General features: G+C 37.1%; 1 protein-coding gene across 1 annotated transcript in view; it reads right to left on the minus strand.

Moving 5' to 3' along the window:
* The window catches only part of plekhg4b (pleckstrin homology domain containing, family G (with RhoGef domain) member 4B), a 56,405-nt gene that overhangs the window by 7,448 nt on the left and 27,203 nt on the right, over positions 1-21,754 (minus strand). Inside the window, exons 2-18 of the mRNA XM_073872638.1 lie at positions 21,494-21,691; positions 19,963-21,151; positions 13,711-13,887; positions 13,471-13,594; positions 13,189-13,282; positions 12,708-12,799; positions 9,398-9,509; positions 9,211-9,309; positions 8,961-9,107; positions 7,856-7,990; positions 6,905-7,027; positions 6,639-6,800; positions 5,088-5,887; positions 1,472-1,721; positions 1,258-1,347; positions 960-1,184; positions 43-213 (exon numbers count right to left, since the gene is read on the minus strand). Of these exons, the coding sequence (XP_073728739.1) occupies positions 43-213; positions 960-1,184; positions 1,258-1,347; positions 1,472-1,721; positions 5,088-5,887; positions 6,639-6,800; positions 6,905-7,027; positions 7,856-7,990; positions 8,961-9,107; positions 9,211-9,309; positions 9,398-9,509; positions 12,708-12,799; positions 13,189-13,282; positions 13,471-13,594; positions 13,711-13,887; positions 19,963-21,151; positions 21,494-21,691 (4,188 nt within the window). The remainder of the gene's footprint in view (positions 1-42; positions 214-959; positions 1,185-1,257; positions 1,348-1,471; positions 1,722-5,087; positions 5,888-6,638; positions 6,801-6,904; positions 7,028-7,855; positions 7,991-8,960; positions 9,108-9,210; positions 9,310-9,397; positions 9,510-12,707; positions 12,800-13,188; positions 13,283-13,470; positions 13,595-13,710; positions 13,888-19,962; positions 21,152-21,493; positions 21,692-21,754) is intronic.

Below are 21,754 nucleotides of genomic sequence, written 5' to 3' on the forward strand. Positions count from 1 at the left end.
AGGAGAACCCAAAGAACCGGTTGATTAATTAACAGCTTGTACCTTGAAGGACTGTTTGTAGATGTAGATGTCATATCCTCCTTCGATCTTTTTGGTCTTGCTGAAGAGGATGAGGTCTTCAAACAGGAAGACGTGGCGGAGGTATTTTTTGCGTCCGCACCAGACGATAAACTCGTCTTGACATCTAAGCTGGCCCTGCTCCTTCAGATTCACCTGAGAACGACACAACACAGCGTGACTTTATATCAGTCACAAACCTTACGCAATCATCATACAGGGTCATTCACCCAGAATGCATTGCAGCAAGGTCAAAACCTCAAGACATAAATATATATACAATATATAAAACAGTGTGTGCCGACAAGGGACACTATTTGTGTAAAGAGACACTCCGTTTTTTAATCTCTGGGGGGAAATGCCCACCCTAGCCCCCTGTAGTCCCAGCCTTGGCTTAAGATGACAGAAAAATTATAGAAACGTTTAAAGTAAATTTAAATATAATTTATTTGAACCTAATCTGGTAAAGACACTGTCCTAATTTTGGATGCGAGTTTGATGCAGTACAAATATCTAAAAATCTTAAATCGAGACGTATTTTCTTGATGAGCAAAATGACCTAAAAAATAAATCTAGTTTTTAGACAAAAAGTGAATTTGTGCTTAAAACAAGCACAATCTGCCAATAAAGTAAGAAAAAAATCTTGAAATAAGTTTACTTTAAATACTTACAGTAATTCAAGAAAAATTCAAGATTTTTTTTCTTACCCCATTGGCTTGTTTTAAGCACAAATTCACTTACATTTTATATTTTTTGTATTTTTATTTTTTTATCAGGTCACAGACAATCATCAACGACTCAGTTGCAATTGAATAATAAAATCTTATCAGTTAACTGTTAATGTTTGGTAAACAAGCTGCGATTGTCGGTCAGTAAAATGAACTGAAATGACGTCCACATACATCACATCCACGTATGGCGTCCATGGCTAAGAGGTCATTGCCGTGACGTAGCTGGAATCTGACCATCTCTTCAGCTGTTCTGAGGTCAGTGAGCTCCTGCTCTTGAGAATGGCCACACTCTTTAATAAGATCCTTCAGCAGAAGAGCGTATTTACTCATCCTCTGAATGGGCTTTAACAGGTAAGACGCCAGGTCCATCTTATCGCCCAACTCCAGCTGTTTATTCTGAAGGAACAGGACAACATTCACTTCACATTCACTCAAGCCTACAGGACCATGAAGAAACCACGAGTCTCACCTTAAAGAAACTGTTGCCGTGACTTGTTAACAGGGCATCTGATCGGGGTTTGTTTTTGCTGTATAAAGCGTACATACCAAACTGTTCCTCCTAACAGTGAATAAAAATAAAGACATCACACTAACGGTTTATATCATTACACTTTTCTTCATGTCTGTATGAGTTCTGTATCTACTGACTGTGATGTTTCACATAAGATAAGATATGAACTCACGTGTCGGAGGAAACAGCCGCTGACAGACAGAGGCGAGTGAGCGCACATCTCCAGATCTTTAAGAAAGTATTGACTGTGAAAGTCACACAACTTCTCCAAATTCCCAAAAACGATGCTGCGCTTTCCTCGCAGGTCCTGCGGCAGGTCCAGGCGCTCCATCTCGGGAAAATAATGTTCGATGATGTATCTGAGAGATCGGACGTATTCTCTCTCTGTGGAAATCATCTCATCCATGATGTGCTGGACTTTACTGAAAACCACATACCACAGAAAGCTTTAGTAAGTTTATGCAATATTGACAGCTACACAGATTCATGAGAACTCAGTGTTTTGCAACTTTCTAATGCACAAAATGCTTTCAAAATTAAAGTTTGTGGGGCGACCCATAACGTTCCACTTTGGCTTCCTGGGCCTTCCAAGGACTTTCCATGTCAAAACCCTCAAATTCAATGAATTAATGTGGGGACACAATTCAGGTTACATCGTGTTACCTTGTAAGATTTATTGGTAAAATGTTCATGTGTCAAACACATCTATGCAAAAAAGCCCAAAACTTTGACAAAATTCACATTCAAAAGATAGAAGCATTCAAAACTATCAGCTTGGCACATGAAAAAAAGTCTAGAAACTATATCACGTCATTCTACACTTCTTCAGCTTCTCGTCAAATTTCCTGTCAAATCAAATGCGATATAGACACTGAACCTCCACAGGTGCCTGAGATGAGACACTTCTTATTACATTTATTACTTATTTTATGGTGAATCAAATGTAGGGCACTACGTAGGAGATCAGAAACAATTCAGACAGTGTTCATTTGTCGATTTGCATGAATATACATGTATGTTTCTGGGAGGTTTTAGTTCATACATCTTAATTTTCAAATAATACTCTGACTTACATCAGGTGACCTAAAAAAATGGAAAAATGTAGTTTTGCGAAACAACACTTTTCCTAATTTTCTAAAAACACAAAAAACACCTGAAATATATGTAGTAGTTTTAGTGAAATTAACGTATTTTCATTGGCTGTATTTTCAATTCGCAATGCCGATTTAATGGTAATGAAAAAGCAGGTAGTGAGGAGGAGATGAAACATCACAAACGATTATACAGCCTCACCATTATAAACATCACTGATGAGTAGAAGAGAAGACAACACCGCTGCATACACAAACATAAATTACATTCATGTCATCATTGTTTTGATTCTGTAATAACAGTTTCATTTTATATCTCTATTAGAAAACGAATATATACACTGTAAACAATGATTTTCAAGAAAAAAATTCTTAGTATTTTTGTCTTGTTTTTAGTAAAAATATCTAAAAATTCTTAAATCAAGATGTATTTTCTTGATGAGCAAAAAGAAAATAAGTCTAGTTTTTAAATATCAAATTTAAGTGAATTTGTGCATAAAACAAGCAAAAAAATATTTTTATTAAACACTAAATTCAAGAAAAATTAGCTTACCTCATTGGCAGATGTTTTTGCTTGTTTTATGCACAAAATCAACTAAATTTGATATTTTTGGTCTAAAAACTAGACTTATTTTCTTGGGTCATTTTGCTCATCAAGAAAAAGCATCTTAATTTAAGAATTTTTATATATTTTTACTGAAAACAAGACAATAATACTAAGAACATTTTTTTCTTGAAAATCTTTTTTTTTGCAGTGTATGTCAAAAACAAAATACTATTGTTTACTTAAAGAAAGGGTGAGGGTCTCCTCGACAGTTCTGTTCTGATTTCAGCTTTAGTTAAAATGACGTCATCACATCAAATAATCCTGAACATTCAAAAACACTTCAGTGAGTCTTTAACATAACGCATAAATGAGCAGAACTAACATAAATCAAGCAAGTTCGTATGAATAGGCCACAATGTGTTGCCGAAAACACATTAGCAGACTGGAGGGAATAATATAGATTATTTTCAGAAACATTTTTGCACAAAATAAATTCAAAAACTCTTTCAAGGACCTGTGTCTAATATGTTTACTTTCAAAAACTTTCCAGGGCCTTGAATTTTCCCCAGATTAAAGACACACTATGCAGTTATTTTACCTTAATATAACAGCTTCAAAGTTATTTCAGTGGTTAACAAAATGGCGCTACCAAAACCAGCAATGCAAGCTTGAGAGAACCGCCCCTGACAAATCTCGCGAGAATCACGACTTGCTTTACGGCAACGACATCACACACGTTAGGCTTGTTCGACTTCGTGTGGCGCTGCAAGAACCGACCGCCGGATGACGTCAAAGTATCGTCTCAGATCATTCTCGCAGTACTTTGATGTCATCCGGCTGTCGGTTCTTGCAGCGCTGCATGAAGTCGATCAAGCCTATAAACAACAACTGCACGCGCGAATTTGAGACGTGAGGCGAAACGATTTAAAAGTTAAGAAAGCACGTTTGGAATAGAGAAGAAAAAGGAAAAGAGAATCTGACCGCGTTAGGAACTGGACAAGAGTCCCACTCGGTCAGGTTTTTACTCAATGGCGTGAGCTAAAAGACAGCACTGGAGGGATGCTGATCTGGCGATCTTGATGATGGACTAGTAAGTAAATCTCTTATTTGTAAACTTGTTTGCGGTCTATGTTGTATGTTGTTGAGCTTGCTTGTTGTATGTCATGCGATTATCATGACAACAGTTGTCAATATCTCACATAATTATCAGGACATAAATAAGCCTAGAGGTTGTAAATAGTGTAAACATGCACAATAGGCTGCACTAGGCCCAGCTGCACTACTTCCTGAACTTCAGCCAGCTCCTTGTTTCCTGTCTGCCATTATTGGACAAACTGATTAATCCAGGTGAGCCTGACCTCAGTAGTCACAACAACAATCAGACACACCTGGATTAATCAGTTTGTCCAATAATGGCAGACAGGAAACAAGGAGCTGGCTGAAGTTTAGGAAGTAGTGCAGCTGGGCATAAAAGCCTATTTGCAACTATAATGATAAATAGCAATAATCATGTATAGTGACATTATAACGACCAATTTTATGAAATAATGCAACGTACACAATTAACTTTGTCATGGCATTTTGTAATGTTTACAAGAACACAAATGAAATAATACAGTAGACATAGACTGTTTACTTGTGATTTAGCTGCAATCATGTAAAAACGTTATAAGCCAGCAAACGCGGTACTTTATTATTATATGCACTCTACACTTGGAATAAACTTCTTATTATCCTATTACCATCATGTGTAGTTTAGTATACTATGTAGTCGCCTAATATTTGTATGAAATTGTGAAACATTACCTGGTCATTATCTGCAGAGTGGGAAATTATGACAGTTGCAAGTATACTCCAGCGACTCTAGGGGTCGCTGTTTGACAAAAACGCCGAAAATGCATAGAACGGCTTTAACAAACGTTTAAGGACCCATGGGAACCCTGAACCCGATGTGACCAGAAATTACTATTTAAAATGCACGACTCTTCTCTTTCATAACATTGCACATATTACATCTATGCATCTAACAGATGCTCACATAGACAAGTCACGTACTTCTATCTTGAAACCATGTGCATGTTGCTTGTTTTCAGCTTTAAAGTTTAACTAGATATCTTCCACACAATCACATCATCATCTTCATCACTCACCTGCTGTGTCTCTTGATGTCTCCATCACTGTGTCTGCTGTGAGCTCTGGGCGGTGAGGATAAACTGTGACTGCGACTCAGCGTTGGACTCGTCACATCCGACCTCTGGAGCTTCTGCTCCACGCACACATTGTTGGTCACCTCCAGACCTTTGATGTAAACGCCCGTGTAGCCTTGATGACCGGCATCCGAGTGACCTTTGTCACGGGGCGTCAGCTCGTAGCTCACCGTCTTCTTCATGAGCTTCTTCAGAGGCTGCTTACGATGACGTGCGGCCGGAGAACGAATGGGCTCGGAATGACAGGAGGTCGAAGAGTCGACGGTGCAGTCGCTGTCCGTGTCGTCGAACAACGACGGGGACAGTTTGTCGCTCTCTGGGGAGAACGGGAAGGGAAAGTGGCTTTTGGAGAACGGTCCTGCAGAATGAGGCTTCCCATCATCAAACTCAAAGTCAGGCGTACAGCAGGAGATGGGTGAAGCGGCACCCGGTGTTTCTGCCAGCGCAGGAGGACAGGAACCGGACTCTTCTGAAGCTGAAGCAATCTTGGCCATCAGCTCCTCGAGTTGGGTTTTGGTTTGCTGGCATTTCTGCCAAACGCCGTTCCAGTGCTGAAGCTCTCGTGGGCTGTTGAGGTTTAACACCATCTGATTGAGCGTGCTGAAGTTTTCCAATGAGAATTTAGTGGCTTCACTGTGATAATCCTGAAGGATGTGCAAAACTGTAGGACTGAATCTGACCGAATCATCATCCACCTTCAGCTGACAGAAATACTCCTGACAATGAATCATCCACTGGTGTGCCTGCATTCAAATAAACATTTCACTTTTTATTATTTTGAAATGATGATCATGCCAGCACGACCCACTATCATTTAAAATCCACCAAGACATACTGCATCTGTTTGCACTTTTTGGCCTCATTTACACTGCCGGTTTGAAGTGATTTAATTAAGTTTTATTTCCCTCATGCGGCACAGATCAGACATGACCCACAAACGTGTAAGCAGGAAAAACAAGCATAGATTCTGATATTCTCTGATCAGTTTCAAGCCTCATTATTTGTGGAAATGAATCGGATATAAATCAGACAAATGTATTCGCGTCAGCATGCAGACAGATCGGATATTCCCATGTTAAGATGTTATTATGACGGCATCGCTTAGTGGAGAAATGTTCAAGTTTTATGTGTTGTTACAGAAATAAAGCTGTATAATCACTTTTGTCTGTATCGCGACATTTTACTTCCTCTGTGGTTTAAGCTGTCAATATGTCCAAGTGTTTAGTGTAAATACAGATATCGGATATGAAAAGATGATGTAAGCCGGTCGTCAAAAATCAAATAAAGGCATCAAATTGGAATCGGGCATTAAGATTAGCAGTGTAAATCCAGCGCGTCAGTTCTTTTAAAAATCTTCACATGTAAGCACTTTTTTTCATATTCTACCTAGCTGAGCATAAGACATCAAGGGACATCAAATATAAAAATCTGTAGCATCAGGCTTGAGATTTTATACATTTTCACAACTTAAGAATGGCATGATGAACTCTTTACCGATTCATAAAACTCATAGAGGTTAAGCAGAAGCTCCAGGTCATCGTTGCGTGTCTGGCAGCGCTGCTGAATGGAGGTGATGTGTTGTGTGAACTCCAGTAAATCTGAACTGGAAAATGATTTCGACTCTTTCATCAACACCGCAGCTTTCGTCTGTCGTTCCTGGAAACATCACAATAACTCGGATTACTTTAAGCAGATTATTGATAAGGGGAGACATTTAACTAAATTCAACAAATAGTGTTTGAAAGAAGACAGAGACTTACTGAAGAGTCTTTGATGAACTGGGTGAGATTCTGTCTCATGTCCTGAACGGCGCTCAAACTGAGATCATACGAGTCCAGAGAAGCTAAATGTTTTTCACTCTCTACGTAAAACCAGTTTTTAATCTGAGGAGAGATTACATGATCATCAAACTATCTCTCATCTAAAACAGATCATGACAAACATCATATAGATCTAATGCAGATCAATGACATCACAGACGTCTGATTGTTTATGTTCACATGTGGATAAGTAAGAAAGTTTTGCTGTACTTCACACCTCGCTGCACTTTTAAATGTTAATCTCAGTAATGTTGATCTGATCTATGCTGTGATTGTCAAATTCAGTCGGATCTTAGTGATTTGTGCATCATCAATAACAATTCAGGAGCGTGTGAAGTGGGCATTGGTTCTGCGTGTGTGAGATCTCTGTGCTTTCATTCTTTTTTAAATGCCAAGAGAAAATAAATAAGAAAAAGTTTCTTGTTGCTCTTCACGCGTGTGTGTGTGTGTGTGTGTTTGTACCTGGTAATTATCACGTTATGGGGACCAATTGTGCCCACAAAGATAGGAATACCAGTATTTTTGTGACCTTATGGGGACATTTTGATGTCCCCATGAGGAAACATGCTTATAAATCAAACAAATTGATGTTTCTTAAAATGTGAAGTAGTAGAAGTGTTTCTGTGATGGTTGGGGTTATGGAATGGGGTAGGTAAGGGGAATAGAATATACAGTTTGTATGGTATAAAATTCATTACGTCTATTTAATGTCCCCACAAAACATTGAAAACAGAATGTGTGTGTGTGTGTGTGTGTGTGTGTGTGTGTGTGTGTGTGTGTGTGTGTGTGTGTGTGTGTGTGTGTGTGTGTGTGTGTGTGTGTGTGTGTGTGTGTGTGTGTGTGTGTGTGTGTGTGTGTGTGTGTTAAGATGATGACGTGATGTCTCTTCACCTCCTCTCTTTGCTCCTGAAGTGAGATCTCCTCCAGCATGTTCTCTAGTTGTTGTAGGGATCTGTTAGACAGGATGACCAGTTTATGGACCTCTTCATCCACCTGATTATACAGAGCGCTCACCAAATCCACAGCGTCCCTGCATACATCAAAACATAACATTAAAAAGATATTTGCACTTTTATGATGTAAATGTGCATTACGTAATGTCATGTCTCTTATACATTATGAAAGTACAGTAGTCTTTACACTAAAACCCTATAGGGCTGTCACAATTATGAAATTTGGCTGACGGTTAATTGTCTAATAAATTGTGACGATTATAACATTTAATCGCCTGTTTTATTGCTTTGACATTTAATTCTCATAAATATTTTGTTTGTTCAGGAAATAATTTTAACACATTGTTGTGATTATTTAATTGAAATATTTTGCAAGGTTTACCTGGCAGTAAATATTTATAAACATAACACATATTTAAAAGTAATTAGTTAATGAACATATCTTTCAAAAACTGGGGAAAAAAACAACTTCCCTGAATTTGGAATTGCTGTTTTGTAAATGCATGTTTTAACTGGCAATTCATACTGCTTACAAAGTTTTGCAGCATTTCTTTAAATGCTGTTTTTTCACTGTATTGAATGGCTTTGCAATGTATCACGTTATATTGTCAGTCAAGGAGCTCCATCTGATACTGTCTCATTTATACAGGCTCTGGAGCTCCCCCTTGTGTTTTTAGAGAGATGTGCAATCATTGTGGTGATCTGAAATCATTGTGATGAGGTCAAACAATTGCGATAAGACGATTATTTAATCATTGTGACAGCCCTATAAAATCTGCAAACAGTTCATGGCCATTTTGTTTATTAAAAATTATATAACTTTGGGGATTTCATTTTGAACTCAAAAGGACACTAAGAGGTGCAGCCTGTAAATGTAAAGGATGAAAAACGGTCAAATTCAGTTGTGATGTCATCTTGCATCCATAACATTTGCATTTACTTTAACAATACAGGAGCACAAATAAATATGACAACTATAATGAAAACATCCACAGAAACGCAGCAGATGCACAACACACAATGGGCAGACGCGCAGCAGTACTGTCCCTGTAATTTTCATTTTCACACATATCTTCTTTCCTGATGCGCGCCAGAAATGTGCCACCCTCCAGCCGCAGCCGGTTCAGTTTTGTGTCCTCCAGGATATTCTTCATGAGATTCTTCTGCAGGTTGATGACCTCTGACACCTCCTATTAAACAAATCATAATGAACTTCAATCATTCAGTAATCTGACTGAAAACTATAACCGGTATGAAAACACAAGTTACACGACTGAAAGAGTGAGATCATACCGCAGATGTGTGCAGACTGCTGATGTTGTTTAAAGTCTCAATGGAGCTCTGAAGAGAAGAGATCGCCACACTGCAGCTATGAGCAAACGGTTCAATTTTCTGCCAAATCAACAACAAGCACGATTGAAAACACATTAACAGAATATATTTTAATACCACAGTTAGGCCAGTATATTTCTGACTGTACCTGTCTGAAGTGAATGTAATGGCTGTGATCATATGAGAAGGTGCCGTCTAAATCTCTGGTGAGTTGAGAAGAATCAATGTGTTTCTGTAGAGCTTTCAAAGATGTCAAGACTTCACACTGTAATAGAACAAGACACGATCAACAGATGTTACTACGGGCTCCCGCAGATGTGATTAAATGGCCCTCACTAGGGTTGCAAAGGGGCAGACATTTTTGTGGGAACTTAATCTGGGGAATTTACAGGAATTTATGGAAATTATTTGGAAATTTAGGGATATTTATGTTAATTATATCATATATAAACAAAGAAACATTTTGTTTGGTCATAAGCAGACATGCATGCAAGGTAATACATTTTTAAAAATGACATCTTGACTGATTTAATTGTAAGTAACTTTAATTGATTCTTTCTTTGAGTAACACAAAAGCATAATAAACATTATTATAAAACAGGCAGTTCTGGTTCTTCATTCTGATTGGTTGAAACGTGTTCTAAGCCGTGATAAAATACCCCGGTAACCCCACGGTTCAGACCGCATTACAGGAGTATCTATGCGCCAATGTTGCTGCGTACTGATTTATGAAAATAAACACCACAGTCTTTAATCATATTTTTATTTGTCTACAATTGCACAATTAATGCCGATATCCAGATAAATGTCAATAAATATTGTTCAGTCATCTCGTCGATAAAGAGAAAACGTTCTCTGAGGAGTTTCAACCTCAAATTCATATTTCCCTATTATCCACTAGATGGCGATTTTACTAAACTTAAACACTGACACATTCACTCAACACTAAAAACAGCGTGTAGTACAGTTCATGGCTCTGAATCTGATCTCTTAGAAAAGTTCTTCACAAAAATGGAATTATCTCTGAAAATTAGAGAGGTGATAAGAGGACAAATGAAGGTAGGATGAAACTTTTTTTTTAAAGCGGAGGGTCTGTTTTTTCATTTTATGTTTATTTAAAGAAAATAATTTTTCTGTAATGCATTAAACTAAAACTGGGTTTCAACTTAAAAAAAAAAAAAAACGCTGACGGGAAAGAGTTCAGCATGCTTCCAAGCATATTTGATCATCACTTCAACAGTTGCACAATATAAATGTTAATGTATGAATTAAATGAATGTTGATTTATAAAAATAAACACCACAGTCTTAAATCATATTTTCATTGTGTCTTTGCTGCGTCTGTGTTGTTTGTGAACTGCGCTCTGTTGCAGCCACATTGATTCTGAGGAACTACTTTGTTTTGCGAAAGAGTAATATTTGTACTAATATAATTACAAGGGTGATTCTCACGAAACCATTGAAACACCACGGCACTAATGATTTTAGCTTTAAAATGTGTAATATAGTAACATTAAAAAGCATCAGAATTAACACAATACTGTGTTCTACCTTGCACAATGTGTGATTTCAACATAAGAATTTATAATTGGAAATAAATTTAATCTCATTTTCTGCTGAAATTCTCATTACCGCAATGTGTCCGGCTGTGTTTGAACATGCGTTATGTTGTAATTTAATCAAATTAACACAAAAATATTAAGAAAAAAAATAAATGGATGTTTTGCTAGACTACTTTAGATGACAGAAAAAATATTTACTGAATATTCATGTATAATAATAATGAAGAAAATTAGGAAAATGATGTGTCCATGCCTGATGTTCTCATCCTCCGCAACACTTTTTGAGAACAGTTTAAGCACACATACATAATTTTAATAAAGTTTGATTTTGAGTGACCAAGCACATGGACCAGTTACTTCAAGATGATCATTTTTTTACAGTTAATTTGAAATATTGTCTTGTCAGAATGCTTACACGACATTTTGATTATCATTACCGCAACAGATGCTTATTAAATGTTAATTTAATTAATAGAAGCATAATACTTTGATTTTAAATGCATGTGCAGAATCTCCAAATTACGTTCTTTCAGGTTTGTCATGTCATTTTGAAAATATGTCAGTGTTGATGTTTTCTGACTCTTGCGGTAATGAGATTTTTTAGGACTAATTTTTTAAATTATGTTACAAAAAGTGTTAAATGATAAGTAAAAGTTTTTAAATTAATGTTCCCATTTACTCCAGACTTTGTTTTTCAATGTCTGGTGGGAAAAAAAGTAAATTTAAGCAATTTTTACATTTTAATGTTTGACATTTTTAAAACCAAGTTTTCGTGAGAATCACCCACAACTTATGTGTGTTTCATTTTATGAAATTCTGCAATGCATATGAAGTAACTGTTTTATAAACGCAATAAGCCCTGCGAAGCAGTGGTGTTATAGTGCATTTTATAACAGCTAAGGGGGTAACAACGCCCCTTGGCTGTTATAAAATGCACTGGTAACCCTTTTTGGGGCTTATTGCTTTATTATACTTATTATAATAATGCTAGATTACATTTAGATATCTGATTTACTGGCTGGCTACTATATAAATACATTTAGGTATTTGTTAGTTAAACTGTTAAAATGCAGTAAGTGTGGCTTCTGTGGTAGTCAAGGCCTGGAAAAAGTAGGGGAATTTAAGTGATATATATATATTTATATTTATATTTATATATATATATATATATATATATATATATATATATATATATATATATATATATATATATATATAACTTAAATTCCCCTCTAAATATATGGAGGATTTTTTTAATTCAGGGGAAGTGAGTATATGTGTGGGTGGGAGAGTCATTTTTAGACTATACTTTTTATTATCTAACCTAAATGTCAGTGTATTTTTCTTTACAATGATATAATGTTGTTGCACACTAGCTTACACACAGCACAAGGAAGTTTTACACTAATTTCAACTTATATGTGAATGCAAGATATTTTGACATTATTTTGTGTGCAGGATTGAAGAAATGATCTGTGCATGTTATGGAAAAATATAAGTACATGCAGGGGGTGTGGCCTCAATTGCCGTCAAAATTTCAAAAAATTATGAAAATTTTGCAACCCTAGCCACCGCAGATGTGATTACAGATGTTATAACATCTCTGTGATGCTCAGTGTTTAAGCATGGGTTTGAACATACATACTTTAGATAAAAGCATCTGATAATGTGTAAATGTATATGAACTCCTTAATGAAACTGTCGAGACACAAAGACAGCCAACAGAGTCTTTTGAAGTGGTTGCTAACTTGCTATTGTGTTCTGGTTAGTTGTAGTTAGTAATGATGTTACTAAGTGCTCAGGATGGTGGATGTTATGGTGTTTTGTGTTGTAGCTGTAGCTACAAATCAGAGACAGACAGTCAGACAGACAGACAGACAGACAGACAGACAGATACTCACATTGAACTGTAAAGTCTCTCTCCAGTTTTACAGCTGCATCTTTGTCCACGAGTAACAGAACAGAGTAAAGTGCATTTGGTAAAGAAGACTGCAGGAATAAATCAATTACATAAAATCAATCACAAGTTCAAACATATACACCATCATACAGCCACGTCACATCTCTCTTCTCTGTGTGCAGGTTTATATACAAGCTCATACAAGCCGCTTCAAACCCTACAGATAGATTTTACTCTCAATATATGACAGCGGTGCTAATACACAAAGACTATCTAATAATACACAACATAACCAACTGAACAAGGACTCAAGTGTATTTAGTTTGTTCTGAAAAAGTGCCTTACATGATTTGGTGACAATATTCGATGGTGAGATGAAGAATGAAGTGTGATTGTATTGTGTGAATCTATAATGTTGTGTGAGTCTCATTGTACTGACTGTATCCATCGGAACACTTTTCACAACTTATTATTTCACCTGAAACTGAGACAGGCCTGAGAACAGCACACTAGCAGACGGTCGTCTTCGACAGTCCACCAGAACCGTCAAACCCAAATCACGTTTCTCCTGTCTAAGTGAAGAAAGAGATTATGTGTAAGGTTTCACAACGAACAGAAGCAAAGCAAAGAAATGTTCAGTGCATGTTCATTATAGAGATGGCGAAGAGATTGTCAAAAACACGTCATCAGCAACACAGGAAATCTACGTGTTTTATTTTAACCAAGAGCTGCATGAGTGAAGTGTGAATGTGTTTCTCACCGCAGTCCGCTGAAGTAACAGCACAGCAGTTCACTGATCTCACTCGGTGTACAACAAGCATCTGTCCACACATCAGACCTACAGCACACCTGTAACACCGCTCGACCGTTACGGTCCACATTACCTACAACGACATGACAAACTTCATTTAAATATAAATGAGATTTCTAATAAGCTGACGTATGTAACACATAAAAGATGAGAAGTCCTTCAGACAGCATTAAAGCTTCTGTCACGTACCAGGAAGCTGAAGAGCTCCAGAGGTCAGAAGTCTTTGATTGACCTGTGACAAACTACAGACGGCAGAGGGCGACGTGGACACCGGAGACGAATGAACTTTATTATTACACGACTGTAATTCATCTTCACTGTTACTGTTTCTGTTGTGACTCGACCGAAGAGCGTCTTCAAAGACACCTAAAAGACAACACATCAGATTAAATAATCAGAGAGCGAAGGGGGGCATCTTTGGGTTAACCAACATTTGCATAAGATTGCATGCTCTCCACAGTTTTTTAATAAATACAATGTGAGTATAAAACTGTGGCAAACATGCAGTCTTATTTTTAATTACAGTTTACTTACTGAGGGTACAAAGCTGTAATAGATTAGGTGACATAATGCTAAATCATTTCAAACATCAAATATAAACATATCTGGGTGATTCCAGCGTTAACGATGTGACATTTGCAGTCAAAACTGTAATATAATCAGAGAATGCATTTATTACCAATATATTGATCCATCTGTTTATATTTTCCTAAACCCCTGATGAGTCCAGACATCAGAAAAATATCAGTCTATAATACTTATGTTTTCTATTTTAGATGATAGAAACATGCATGCGTTACCCATACGGCAAAAAATACATTTCTCTGGCCAAAAATATGTTTTAAATATATGCTAAATAAATTTTGTAGAAAATTACATTTTGAATTTTACAACCCATACGGCCAAAAAATGTCCTGGCCAAAAAACTTAAAGTTTATATTATGTATAAAATGTATAAGTATGTATTAACTATAAAATTATAAGTATATTTTTGCAGTTAAAAATATATTTCATTTTAATCATGTTATGTTTAAGGTTTTTCTTCCAGTGCATTGTGAATATAAATGCTTTAAATAATTAAAATATATATATGGCACTTTTTTGTATATTTTGAAATATATTTAAGAATTATATTTTAAAATATACCTTTTTGCCTTATGGGTATGGATGTGACACAAGATTTTGGAAAAAAACTTTGTAAGAATTCTGTGAATTAAAATGCACAAACCAAGAGCAATAATACCAAACAAATAAAGAACGAATGCCTCTTCAAAATACATTTAATACTTATTTGAAGTTTTATATGGGAATTTATGAGAAAGAAACAGCGTTATGGGTGTGACAATTCTAAAACTTGCAATTATTTAACTATGCAAAATAATAAAAATAAAAAAACTTTTAAAACTTTAATAGACTTTGCATGTATATCTAAACCACCAGATATTAACATCTAAGATATCAGTATGGTTAAAAACTCTGCTTAAAAAAAAAAAAAATCTAAAAAAAATATCATGATTACATTTAACAGCACAGATGCCAACAACCAGCAGACTAAAGTGTAAATGAAAGACAAGATTTATAATCTGAGATGAAGTCTATACTGTAGTGTAGGGTGTGTAGTGCATCCATCAGAATAAAATCATAAAGTGAGTCAATGTTGAGTCATGATTGAGAACAAATATGACACACACACACACACACACACACACACACACACACACACACACACACACACACGCACACTTCAGGCGGATGTTACCTGTACACACCCTACACCTGACTGAACACAACACAACACACACAACACATGCTGAAGAGAAAAAACAACAACTTCCTAAATCCATGATATTACTCTTTGAATGGAAAGAAGAAGAACTTTAATGCTTTGTACTTCACGTGTTTAGTTTATGGTCATCCGTACACAAGTGTACTCCTAACAGTTGACTAAATTTACCGGTTTATTCATCAGCTGTTGTCTGGCATACTAAACTTGTGTTAATGATTAAATGAATTTATTTTGACAGTAATGCACTTTAGACATTTACAGAAATATGTTTATTAGGACAACTTTTACCCTGTTTATGAAAGCTCCTCCGCCGTGCATTTCAAGTGTGAATCTGTTTGTGATGCCGTTTGTTCAGAAAGGAAACTGGAAATGGACAGCACTAAAATATCTCACATTTGCTCACAAAAACAACAAACATTTCACTAACAGTGTTGTAGTAGTTACTCTAAAAACTAGAGAAAGAGAAAATAATACAGTGCAGACAGGACTGATGAGAAAAATGATTTGATTTTAGATAAGGTTTAGTTGTGTTGTTGCTACACTGCTAGAGCTCAGTTGTGGAGCATTGCGTTAACAATGTAAAAGGTTGTGGGTTCAACTCTCAGGTAACACAAATACTGATAAATATGTACAACAATGCATTGCAAGTCACTTGCAATAGAAAATGCATAAAGAATAAATACTGATAAACAACAATACGCTGAATGAATTCTGGTTAGCCAACAATATTTTGGTTGTCTTTGCACATCATCAGACGTGGGAACCTGCAGCTATAACCGTGAGGTATCATGGGAACCGGGTTCTTATCACAAGGGACCTCATGAAATGGTAACGGCCAGTCAAAAACCCCATCACCTGTAATCTGATCCAACCTCAAAGTCATTGGCATTTGTTGTGTGAGCTGACCTCTACTTCAGCAGAGCTTTGTAATGAAACAGATCTAACATAGAGACGCTTTGCTCTTTAAGCCTCTCCAGCATCATCAGGGACACAATGATTCTCATTATGACTGAAGGAAACCATCTGTATGGGAGCGCTAGGATCTCTAAGAGTAGATCAGGTATGGGTCACATTGATCCTCCCTCAGGTGGGTCACCAGATCCTCTGTGGCGTCCTGCCCAGACTCAATGACTCGGATTCTTATGTGTGGGAAAAAGAGCCAAAGAGAAAAGGGAACACACACACACACACACACACACACACACACACACACACACACACACACACACAAACACACACCATACAGACATTTGTGTGTGTGTCTGATAGAGAAAAGCACAAATTAAAAAAAAATTATTTTAAAATTCAAACTTCTGTATGATCCAGTTAACTGAAACTAGTGAAGTGAAAGTGACAAAGTGGTCGATGTATGGTAACCCAAACATGGAAAGTGACATCTGCATTTAACCCAACCAGTAAGTAGTGAACACACGCACCGTCTAACCACTAGGCCACAACTGATCGTGACTAATGTAGACATTTTTAACCAATTAACTGGATGATAGTCTGAGATGAACTAATCAGCTGATATACTGTACTTGACCAATCAGCTGTTAAATTAGTTCAATTTTGCATTTTCACACACAGTTTTGGGTATTGATTAAAATAAGTGCTTATTTATTTCAGGTATTTTGTCTGTCATTTGCTGTTATTTAACCCTTAACCGTCACCGTGGGACATCTGGCGTTACATATTTAAAACAAATAATAATTCTTAGTCTAAACCTACACTAATCTTGACAAATTATATATTGTTGGAAAGCTCTAAGTTTGTAGTTGTCATATTAAATGCCAATTGATGATGGAAATTGTATAGTGTAAAATGTTACTGACCCTGTAGGAATATATATGAATTCTTATATATTCATAATTCTAAAATTCTTCAAATAAATCTACCGTATATACAGTACAGGCCAAAAGTTTGGACACACTTGACTAAAATGTTAACTATGATCTTAAAAATCATTTAATGTGAAGGGGTATGGTTAAATGCTTAAAATTACTTTTGTAGACAAAAAATATACCTGTGCCAAACAGATTAATTTTTGTTACTAGAAAACTTAAATTTTATTTTAAATATTATTTTTAAAACAGATGACTTACACTGAATATTGAAGAAAAAGCAGTCAATAAGAGCCCAGATTAAATATGAACTCTTTCTATACTCTTCAAAATGCATCCTAAATTGAAAATTTAAGAAGCTTCTTAAAAAAAATGACATGCATTTGGTTTAAAAATTTCTAGGTAAAGGGTGACTGCACTTAAAATTATAAAATATAACAGAGTTTTGGTTTATTTTGGATGCGTTTAGTTACCAACATAATTTCCAAAGTTGCATTTGTGTTATGCCATAGTTTGAATGAGTTTATTATCATTATGTTATATAGAATAATGTATAAATAAAGAACGAGTGAGTGTGTCCAAACTTTTGGCCTGTACTGTATCTTCAAAAATGTTGTCGACCTATATATTGTTGGGAAGCTCTAAGAATGTAGTTTTCATATTTCAAAATCTTTGTGGTGACAGTAATTTATTAATTTTTGAAGATTATGCAGCTAACCATTGACATCTAGTGGTCGTTATTGGTAAAACCACTAAAAGTGTGACAGAAACCTATTTTTTGTGATTTTAACTTGAAATTTGCATCAGAAAAAGTTGAAACTTATGGCTTTATTTGTTGTATAGCATTTTGGGTGTAAAACATTTTCAGTTTTATGTTTTTTGTTTTAAATAAATTAAAACTGCTATAACTATTTTTTAATTTAATATTCACAACTGCAAACTCTTTGATGCTTTAAACAACTTTAAAGTGTCTTCTTTAAAAAGAGATCAAGATTTTGCTTCTAGACCAAAGAATGACAGAGTTATATAAATGCACATCACCTTTAATCCCCCCCCCACTCAAAAAGGCAGGATGACAATTAAAGGGTTAAGTTTAGTGCTGGGCACAAATGAATTGTGACTAATCAAATACAAAATCATGTATGTATATGAAAAACATTTACATGTGTGTATATATATATATATATATATGTATATTTATTTATTTATTCTATATTATATATACATTGTATACATTTCAGAATTTTTGTATACACAATAATTACACACAGCACACACACATGTATTATGCAAAACAATTCTTCGATTTTGTATGCAATTAATCGCGATTAATCTTTGCCCAGCACTATTACCACCATCTTAACATAATGCAAAACATAATTCATCTGCACTGAAAAAACTCATCTCCAACATCCACAAAATCACACATAAACACATCTGATGTTTCAAATAAAGCAGATGTTTAGACCAGCGAGATTTTACTGTTAAAAAAAGGACTTATAAAATATAACCCGCACTCATCACAGCGTTTCACATGATCACATTGATCCAAAAAACTACATTACTGTAGATGAACAAATATGATGTGATTCTGACTCTTTGATGAATACAGTAAATATGTGATTATCAGTATCGCTTAAAGGTTTATTCTTGTTTAGTATTAATGTAACGGCTAACACAGAATCTCAGGAATGCCGGACAGTTTGGAATTTCCTTCAGAGAGACACGCACGCACGCACGCACACACACACACACACACACACACACACACACACACACACACACACACACACACACACTCTTGACCTGATGCATTATACAGATAGTAAAACCCTCTCTTTATTAAACCTACAATAGCAGGAAGAGCTAAAGAAAACACTCGAGTCTCCTGGCTACATATTTCCAAATGTGTTGTGTGCAGTACGGTGCTTTTGGGTTACACACACATCATAACAAAGAGTGGGGAAAAAAGTCTGGATAACAGCGCCCGTGCAGGGCAGGGCCATGATGTCTGTCAATGAAACATTCCAAAACACAGACACACAGTCATAAACCTGAGCCCTGAGGAATTACAAACCGTCTCCACCATACACACACAGACACACACGCACAGACACACACACACGAACGCACACACACAGACACACACGAGATGATGTTGATGGAGATCCATTTAGCTGCAGGTGATAATTACAGACTGAATCACAACACAATGAGTGTGTCTGTAAAGCCCTTCGGCTATATGATTTGATAAGAGAAGTGCAGTACATTAGTCTGAAAGATAAAAGGTTTGTTGAAGGTATAGTTCAACCAAAAATCAAAATGATGTCATCAAACAGATCTGGGGCACCATTCACATCCAATGTATTACTTTCTTCCTACAATGAAAGTCAATAGTGGCCCAGATCTGTTTAAATACTATTTTTTAAATATCCTCATTTGTGTGAGTAAATGATAAGAATATTTTCTTTTTTGGATTATATATATATTTTTAAATGATTTAATGACCTGTGAGCCCGCATTCCTGAAAACAGCTAGAAAAAATGCCTAAAAAGGACATTAATTGTAGCTGCTGTGTTGATTGTATCTTAAAATGTTTACATCATTCGAAACACAAGAATCTTTGCTTTCCAAAGATATGTGATATATTTAACTTTTTGTTTTCAAATTGTTGTACATCATGAAGTTTTCTGACAAATAATGCAGTGTTCCTCTCACCGTACATTGACACTTTAAGGGGTTAAACATATGAGCTCCATCTTTGGAGGTTTGCTGCACTCAAAAAATGATGCAATGGACAATAAAAAACAATACCTGAATTGTCTTTGTTGCTCCGTTTCTCAATTCCAGGGAGTGCCGCCTCCAAGTCCAGTTTGCCAAAACGAAGTGCATAACCGTTCATAAGTTTCTTGGGAAGACCACTGCTAGAGCCACCAGAAGAGGAGCGTGCCCGATGACCTTTAACCTGCACACCTTTGTTAGTACGTTCAAGAGATTTCGAGCGTCTCTCCCCTGGACTGAGCGCTGGATTATGAGGGGTGCTTTGCGTCTGGATAGGAGAACAGCGAGATTCATCACCACCCAACCATCCACGGGCACAGATTCTCCGCGGGATCTGCTCCTTTTGAACGGAGCGACTGTCCGACTGTCGTTGCTCCCTCGAGTCCGAGGTCTCCGTGCCTTCTTCCAGAATGGACTCGGAGCTAGATCCAAGGTTCATGGGATTCTGCAGCGCCTCCATATACGATTTACGGAAGAGCCGGCGTGCCTCGAAAGCCGCAGAGTCTCTGCTGTGATGTTTCCGTAGGCCCGGATTACTGAGATCTGTTCCGAACGAGAGCGTTTTGTGACCGCTTCCACTTTTAACGCAACCCTGGTCCGGGCCGCTCACGGTAGGAGTCTGTGGAAGCGAGTGAGTCTGATGTAAAGACGCGTCTGGGGAGCGAATGAAGTCGATTCCCATATCCGTCAGGCTACGGCTGAGAACGGGTGCGGACGCGGTGGACTCGGCCCCCTGCGAGTGCAGTGACTCTCGAGAGCTGCGACGGCTGTCGAGAGTTCCGGTCGAGCCGTGAGTACTGCAGGTGCTGAGCTGACCCCGCAGGGCGCCGCGAGCCTGCATGATGGCGTCTGCGGTGCTGGTCACGAACAAAGGGTTGACCACGTTCTTCCAGGGCGTACGGTAGACCGTGCCGCCGGTACTGAGGAGGCAGTTCTGAAGAGGGTGCAGGTTACGATCGCGCGTTACATTCTGTACGAAGTCAGGCGTGAACACGTTCCCGTACATGCTCTCGGCGACGGGGATCTCTGTGATGGCTTGCCCGCTGCCAGACAGGCATTTTACGACCAGTTTGGCAGACTTGCGGCCTAAAGGAACGACCTGCAGGTAGAAATCTCCCTGTCGCAGGCGAACTTTATGCAAGGGTGCGAGCTGCACGATCACCTTCTCATGTAAACACAGCGGCCATCCCTCGTGATACAGCAACAGACCTTTAAATCGCAGCTGAGAGGAAAAAAGCATGAGATAAACACCACATTCCTTACAGATATCATCAAAATCCAACATGTTATTGGCTGTTTGCCATCATTAATCAGTCTTTCATCTTGTAACAGATCTTCAGCCAAAGAAATGCAAGAAGTAAAGTTTATTTATCTACTAGAAGACACTTTTTGGCTTTTTTTACTTATCAGTTGTTAAACCTATACTATAGACATGAATTGCTTTATAATCAGCATCTGGCTGGCAACTAAAAGGTTATAGGTTTAAATATGACCATGACCCAGCACATATTCTTCTTATGTATAAGCAATAAATAAATAAAGAGATGTATCTGATGAAACTTACACAGGCCTCTTGTTTAATTATGTGCAGGATTCTCTTGGCAGGTAAGAGAAAGTCAATGAAACATCGAAGTCCATCACCGCGGTATTGTCTCTCTACAACACTGAAGAGCTGCCAGAGGACCGTAGCTGCGGTGACACTGAACGGAGGATAAAGAGCAGACACGATGCTCTGAATGCAGTTATCCAATGACTCCGAATCCTGAAAAACATATCAAAGGAGAGGAAACATTACCTCACACGTAACACTTTTACACATTTATTT

Source organism: Misgurnus anguillicaudatus, chromosome 10, assembly GCF_027580225.2.
Source record: "Misgurnus anguillicaudatus chromosome 10, ASM2758022v2, whole genome shotgun sequence".
Lineage (NCBI taxonomy): Eukaryota > Metazoa > Chordata > Actinopteri > Cypriniformes > Cobitidae > Misgurnus > Misgurnus anguillicaudatus.